The 8250-nt window shown below is 42.2% G+C and overlaps 1 protein-coding gene across 1 annotated transcript in view; it reads right to left on the reverse strand.

Moving 5' to 3' along the window:
* Positions 1-412: 412 nt before the first annotated feature.
* CDH5 (cadherin 5) overlaps positions 413-8250 on the reverse strand; it is a 20348-nt gene continuing 12510 nt past the window's right edge. Inside the window, exons 7-11 of the mRNA XM_018566447.1 lie at positions 6765-6889; positions 4836-4960; positions 4247-4355; positions 2444-2692; positions 413-978 (exon numbers count right to left, since the gene is read on the reverse strand). Coding sequence (XP_018421949.1) covers positions 485-978; positions 2444-2692; positions 4247-4355; positions 4836-4960; positions 6765-6889 — 1102 coding nt within the window. The 3' untranslated portion in view covers positions 413-484. The remainder of the gene's footprint in view (positions 979-2443; positions 2693-4246; positions 4356-4835; positions 4961-6764; positions 6890-8250) is intronic.

Genomic DNA, 8250 nt, shown 5'->3' on the forward strand with positions numbered 1-8250 from the left:
TAGGAGGGCAAAGAAAATGCATTTCTGGGTAAGAAATGTCATAGCAGGCAAATTGTAATGTTTTCTTTTAGGGCTGTTTTCCTTTTAAAGGCCAAGTTCACCTTTCAGGCCATGTTTCACTTTATATCCATATGTAGGGTGTAACATGAAACATGGTCACATTGGATTTAGATTTTGGTCTATAGCTTGAGCAATACTGCTTTCTGTCTCTACATGTATGCTACACAGTACATGGTAATATGGCCTCTAACCATATTTTTAACAGGGATTGTTACAGGGTATTAGCGGGGTACAGAAATTCTGAACATGATTAGTCACTTTTACAGGCTTATTTATTAATAAGAGCTATAGGAGCTATGCTATTTGTGCAAACTCACAGGAACCAATCAGATCTCAGTTTAGTTAAATCTAACGGATGCATTCTGATTGGGCACTTGCTCTTTGTTGTATTCAGTAAGCCAATAGGAATGCAAAGTAAGTTGCATTAATAAGCAAACTCTTCTAGGTGTTCCAGCCCATACATATCCGCCAGCATCTTAAATCTGGGACCCCATTCATTTAACACATCATAGTCAATTTCGGAATCTGAAGATCCAGACTCTAGAGAGCTAAGAGACTCTACATTGGATTCCGACCCTTCGTAGCCAAATATATGGAGAGTGTCATATGGTAGCTCTTCACCGTCATTGTCTGCTTCATCCTTCTTTGCTTCGATCACCGAGAACATATCTCCGGTTCTGGATGGTTTCTGGACTTGAGCGTATAAGGTGGGACCAGGGTCCACCTCATATCGAGGCATCACCACATTTCTTCGTACTGAGTTGAGTACAGAAACATCGTAGCTGTTGGTGTCCATCTCTCCTCCACCTTCCTCGTCATAGGTGACCAACTGCTCATGTATCTCTGCAGGGTTCTTTCCTAGAATGAGGGGGCTCTTGGTCTGCATTCGTCTTATAAATAGTACTGCCAGGATCACTGCTAGAAGAAGAATAAGATAACAGCAAATGTGTCAATTTGTCTTTGGAGCTCATACTCATAGGAGTACTATGGGGTAACCTTTTTTTCCCCCATAGTTCTCCTTAGGGTCATGAGAGGACATATACTAACATCCTCCTGTGACCCAAAACTCAGTATATAGCAGGTTGTTGCCTGCTATATGGAGAGAATGCCACAGCCAGGATGGATCCCGACAATACTGTCGAGATGCACTCTGCTGGCTGATTGACAGCGGGCTCTGCATAGAGGCAAAGCCAGCTATGCCCGCCCCTCCCCAGTCCATCCCTCCAGTCAGTGCCGGAGGATCGGAGAGGAGGGGGGGGGGGAACCCAGTGGGGAGCGGTGACTGACAGTCACTGCCCTCTGCAGGGAGAAGATCGGGAAGTGAGCGAGCGGCGGTATGTTTTCGCTCACTTCCCGATCTATAGAGCCGACGTGTGACAGTTTCAGTGTCACATGTTGGCTCCAACTATGAGGATGAGTGTAATTCACACACCCTATAGTTCTCCTTTAACTTGACTCTAGTGCAGCCTTTCTCAACCGGGGTGCCATAGTACCCTGGGATGCCTTCTGGCTTCCTCATGGGTGCCTTCAAATTCTCGCACAGTTTCATGCCTTTCCATGGTGCAGGCTAGCTGCCAGCACCATGGAAGTGAATGACGCTGGTACAGTAGTACAGGGATAGCGGATCTATTCAGAAAAGAATGGAAGTTCCCCTTTATTCAGGTCTGCTCTCCCTTCCATCCTCTCCCATCTTGCTGCAGGTGCGGCTCTTGATATGATATTAGGACTCTGAAATGAAGGGCAGACGGAGGCCCCTGATGTAAAGGGGGCTGCTGATGTAAAGGGAGCTTTTGATGTATAGGGGGTTTCTCATGTAAAAGGAGGGAACTCTGTTGTGAAAAGGGGAACCCCACCTTTATTTGTGCTTTTGCACGGTGAAGATCAGATGACGATTAAAGTGGACCTTGCATTCAAATGTGAAGTGTGCTTATCTGAGAGCCCCCCACCCTCTAATTGAAAAAATGGCCAATGAAAAGCATAAAAAAACTGAAAGTATAATAGAAAATATACAACTTCCACTTTTCCATGAGATTTAGGATTCTTAGCTTTCCCAGAATCCCATGGTTAGGCCCAGTGATGTTAACAACACCTTCTATAAGCAGCTAGCAACTACGGTGTAAAGTGAGCATTTTTTACATCTTTCGTCCAGTTATTATTAGGCTGTAAGTAGAACTCAAATTTTAATGCAAAGTCTGCTTATATTCTTACTTCTGGCACTATGGCAAGAGGGCATACACTATATGTGCAACAACACTGGTTAGGATTAAAAGGGTGGAAGCCGAAACTCTCTCTTTGTACATTGGCATTATTCAATCTCTGTCCACCCGTGCAGAAATATTGTCAGCAGAGAACACTTTGTGGCACCAGAACTAAAGTCACTTACCCAGAAGTATTAGCAATATGGACACCAAAACAATGACAATGGTGGAGGCGGACACTGCGGCTAGTTTTCCAGCCTCCTCGCAGTAGGTGAATTCCCCCTTCTCGTTACACTTGCAAACAGTGATGGTCAAGGTGTTGGTGCTGGTCAGTGGTGGTTTGCCATTGTCAGCTATTATAATTGGAAGGTAATAAAATTTGGCCTCATTGGGATCAAATACTCCATTTTTCACTTTGATACTGGCTGTGTTATCTGCAAAAAAAGTTGTACAGGCTAATAAGTATAATAAGTATAAAGTGTTATAACTAATTTAACTATGTGTACTGTACATATGGTAACAGGGCACCCATTTACAGTTACTATTGTTTGTAGCATTTTTCAATCGCCTCTTGCTGTTTCATTCACTATATGGCCAAAGTTTTTGGCCCCTGACTATAACACCGATATGAACTTGTTGGACATCCAATTGCAAAACCATGGGCATTAATATAGAGTTGTGCCCACCCCCATCCTTGCAGCTTTAACAGCCTCCACTCTTCTGGGAAGGCTTTCCAGAAGATTTTGGAGTGTGTTTGTGAGAATTTGTGCCCATTTAAAAGGCCAAGTTCACCTTTCAGGCCATGTTTCACTTTATATCCATATGTAGGGTGTAACATGAAACATGGTCACATTGGATTTAGATTTTGGTCTATAGCTTGAGCAATACTGCTTTCTGTCTCTACATGTATGCTACACAGTACATGGTAATATGGCCTCTAACCATATTTTTAAAATCTGTATATAAGAGGGATTGTTACAGGGTATTAGCGAGTTCCTTCACACCAAACTCATCAAACCATGTCTTTACGGAGTTGGCTTTGTGCACAAGGGCACAGTCATGCTGGAACAGAAAAGGGCCTTCCCTATTCACAAATGTCTTAAATGCCTTTTCATGCTGTAGCATTAACAGACCTCTTCACTGGAAACATCTGAACTCAATAATCTGGAGAGGTGTACACATAATTTTGGCCGTATAGTGTAGCAGAAAAATCAACATTGGAAAACGATTAAAAAAAATTATCACAAAATGAGATGCTTTATAAATAGGTCCCTAACATAGGCATGTATGATAGCTGTTTAGGTGTATATTGTAAAAAACAGTGCACGAAGTTGGCCCATTAAAGAAGATCTCCAGAAAATATCTGTGCAATACCTGGTGATGGCTGGTCTCAGAGCTCACTGGCAGTGGTGATGTCATTCCTCCATCATGTAAATGTATTCTGGCCTGGAGACTGCCCTTTAGACCTATGCACTTCATTATTTGAGAAAGTCACAGGCTCCCCATCCCTGCGGAGTATTTTAAAGATGGAAAAAAGAGCGGCCGGGGAGCACTGTGAATGTTAGTTTAGGAGGGTCAGATGGTGGGCTTTAAAGCGACCCTGTCACTTTGCCCTAAATGGCCAAGGTAAAAGAGTTACCTCAACCTCCCACCCACCTGAACCCCAAAGGGTGCATTGGCAATATGTATTTTTGTTGAACTGATTTTCTGCTGAGGTTAAATTTTAGTTACAAGTATACTTATGACTGTTGATATTCCTTTTGAAAGTTAAACTTTGCTTTTTTCTGGATGTGTAACAGTGGGAAATGCCAGCTGCATCACACAGGGACGGAAGTCAGCAGCATCCCAGCCTCCCCATTGAGATTATATTGACTAAATGATACAGCAAACACCAAGCTTGAAAAACAAACTTCAGAGTGTGTTTTAGAAACACACATTCTAAAATTTCATTGAGTGCCGTTACCAAGGTAGTAAAAAGAGTTCAATACCACGATTATCTTGCACTGTAAAGTTGTTTTCGTGTCCTGCTGAAGAAAATGTAAACTTCATCCCTGGGAAGGGTTCATCCTTGTCCGTGGCTGAGATATTTAATATGACCTAAGACAAGAACCAGCAAATTTACAATGTTAAATAAGTACTTCATTTGGGTATTTAAAATAAAAGTAAAAGCCAAAAAAAGTGTATTTAAAGGCACTTGCAATGTGCCTTTTATCTTGCTAGTCAATTCCCTAGCACAGCCCCCTGCCTCTTTACATGTCACAGCCCTCTCCTCTTCTGGTGGAGTGTCTAGATACTGTCTGTGTTCACCCAATTCCTCCATTCCATCTCCCATACTCTTCTATATAATGGATGAGTTGACTTAAAAATACCTGTTTTACGAATGCCAAGCTGTACTGTTAAAGGGCATGTCAACATATACATTGTATACATATACATTTTTCAATGAATACTGAAGAAGCCTTGAAGTTAGTGTGTTACCCATCACTTCTGTTCACCCCTGGTGAAGGTATGCAGTGGGATCTGAGGAACATGGATAAATAAACATAAAACGGCATTACCAAACCCAGACTCACTCACATGTTCATTGGCTACATTCTCACACACTCTGGGAACGTATGGGTAGGTGAGCTCTGGTGCATTATCATTCTCATCCTGAACTTGTAGGTAAACCACAGCCGATGACGCTTTATTTGTTGGAGAGCCTGTAATAAAACCAGAAATTTACAGATGATGCTATTTAAGGTGCTATGATATAAACATTCAAGTTGAAAGTCTACATAGAACCCATAAATCCAGTTCTGGGGTGTCATTGATGGGCTCAATTATCCAGTGTTCTCAGAACATTCTTGGTACTTATGTGGGGAGACCTAACCTCAGAAATTATGATCCAGTTCTTCTCCATGACATTACAGATGGATCCCAATCTTTAGGCAAACACTTGGTACTGTCGTTTGGTAGTCAAAAGGCAAGATACATAAGCCTATAAAATACAGGGTAATAATATTCCAGTGTATGCTCTTGTTTCTTCCAGAATCAGTTTTCTGTTGGAAACACAGTTAACTGCCAGGATCTTCCAGCCTAGGTAGGTGACAATAGCGACACATGTTTGACAAAGTGCCACATACCTTTGTCCCCTCACTGCCTGCTCAGAATTACCTCCGGACTCTGAACTTGTGTCCCAATTATTCTTGCAAGAGGAAGTATCAGTTATTTAGTTATAGTTTGTTAGTTATAGTCAGTTTAGCTATAGCTGGGCTCAGCCTCTGGTTTCTTACATATCTGGGATGGGCATCACTGAAAGCTCCCTGCCAAAATTTCCGATTCTGTTTTGTCCACCTTGGTCAGGGGTGCCCATTAGGTAGATCGTGATCTACCAGTAGCTCTCAAAGCTGATGCTGGTAGATCAGGAAGGGTGTGAATGGCGGCCCCTTTATTCCATTTTGGTATATTTATTTAGCTGTGCACACATGATTACCTATTAGCCCGAGTCAGCTGAGCCAATCTCCCTGACACCTTTCTGGTGGATACAGGTGGTTGAAGTGCTATGTATTACATCAAAGAATATTACTTTACACAGCCTGTTGCACTGCACTGTTTTGAAAATACAGCAAGGTGAGCCAGGAGAGAGAGCGGGAGAGACAGCCAGGGGATCAAAGAGAGAGGAGAGACAGCCAGGAGATTAAAGAGAGACTGCCAGGGGAGAGAGCAAGGAGAGACAGCCAGGAGAGAGAGAGCGAGGTAGGTTTTTTTCCCGTTGGTAGATCTCAAGTAGCTCATCATTTGAAAAGTAGATCTTAACACAAAAAGTTGTGGGCACCCCTGACCTAGGTGTTCTGCCCCAGCTGTTCCTGCATGGTACAGCTTCGCCTGTTGCAATCTAATTATTATTAAATAAAAACAAAAGATTCAAGAGGTAAATTACAATGGTCACAGTTGGTGTGCACATCAAGGAACTGAGCCCTGAGATCTCAATCCTATGGGTGAGAGCCAACACCATGCTGCACTAAGCACACCTGAATGATGAAACACTTTTGTATAAGCCTTGTGTTGCGATTATTTTAGTAAAAATTCTTCCATTGGAGGCAGCATAGGCTCTTCTTTGTATTCGGAACTACATTTCAAATGTAAAGAGTCTGACCACCAAAGAAGACACAGGAGAAAGAGTTTCATGTTAAACAACAGTGAGTCTTACTACTCCTCCCAACATCTCCTATTCAGTTTGGTCCCAAGTGTCTAGAGGCGGCCAAAACAGTGAACACAAAATAAGGAAAAAGTTGTCATTTGTAAATTTTGAGGTTTGTTGCACTAAGCACTGACTCACAAGGGCAATTATGATAAATACTGCTCTGGAGAGGCAACATAATTTTTCAGGTGGTTTAACTCTCCATTAACTACCAATAACTGATCAGTTTCAGGTAGACTGACCTTTTATTATTGCACATTTCTTCAGCACAGTTGCACACTGCTATAGATCTGACACTGCTCTTTGTCTTTGTTTGTACTTACCAATTTCCTCAGCGATCACAGTTAGATTGAGCCAAGCGCTTTCTTCTCTGTCAAAGGGCTTCTTAATATGAATGGTTCCCTCTTTTGTTATGATGACGTCATCTCTCTCCGGTTTGAGGGAGTATCTACAGGTATTAATCAGAATTATAGTATTTTAGTTTTGTACATAGGATGTCATGCATGTTGCAAGAATGTTTGCATATTGAGCCAACTGTCTTGAATAACTTAAAACCATTTATCTTTCCACTCACATATTAATAACATTTGACACTGGCATTATATCCTTGTTGGCACCAGATGCTGGCGTTATACAAGTGCTAACACCAAAGGCAGATTATGTGTTTACATTAGCAACTGCAACAGAAGAAGGAATGACCCTCAGAAAAATTGCTCCACATTTTTCTTTTGGGTGCTGTCTTGACTGTAGGCAAGACACCCTTGTCTTTGTACTCCTCACCTGGTTGCTGCCACACACGCTTGACACCATCTGAACCAAATAAGTTTATCTTGGTCTCATCAGACCACAGGACATGGTTCCAGTAATCCATGTCCTTAGTCTGCTTGTCTTCAGCAAACTGTTTGCGGGCTTTCTTGTGCATCATCTTTAGAAGTGGCTTCCTTCTGGGAAGACAGCCATGCAGCCCAATTTGATGCAGTGTACGGCATATGGTTTGAGCACTGACAGGCTGACCCCCCACCCCTTCAACCTCTGTAGCAATGCTGGCAACACTCATACGTCTATTTCCCAAAGACATCCTCTGGATATGACGCTGAGCACGTGCACTCAACTTCTTTGGTCGACTATGGCGAGGCCTGTTCTGAGTGGAACCTGTCCTGTTAAACCGCTGTATGGTCTTGGCCACCGTGCTGCAGCTCAGTTTCAGGTCTTGGCAATCTTTTTATAAATTAGGCCATCTTTATGTAGAGCAACAATTCTTTTTTTCAAATCCTTCGAGAGTTCTTTGCCATGAGGTGCCATGTTGAACTTCCATTGACCAGTATGAGAGAGTGAGAGCGATAACACCAAATAGAACACACCTGCTCCTCATTCACACGTGAGACCTGGTAACACTAATGAGTCACATGACACCGGGGAGGGAAAATGGCTAATTGGGCCCAATTTGGACATTTTCACTTAGGGTTGTACTCACTTTTGTTGCCAGCGGTTTAGACATTAATGGCTGTGTGTTGAGTTATTTTGAGGGGACAGCAAATGTACACTGATATACAAGCTGCACACTCACTACTTTACATTGTAGCAAAGTGTAATTTCTTCTGTGTCGTCACATGAAATTATATAATAAAATATTTACAAAAATGTGAGGGGTGTACTCACTTCTGTGAGATGCTGTATATATATATGTAACCCTGAGAGAAATAAACCTATTTGGGAACATAAATATTAAACATATTGATCCAATAGATGTACAAAGCACTGCACAATTTTGAAAAAACAATGAGTCCACCATTGTGCCACTTTATCAAA

This window comes from Nanorana parkeri, unplaced genomic scaffold (genome assembly GCF_000935625.1).
Source record: "Nanorana parkeri isolate BGI_ZX_2015 unplaced genomic scaffold, ASM93562v1 scaffold950, whole genome shotgun sequence".
Classification (NCBI taxonomy): domain Eukaryota; kingdom Metazoa; phylum Chordata; class Amphibia; order Anura; family Dicroglossidae; genus Nanorana; species Nanorana parkeri.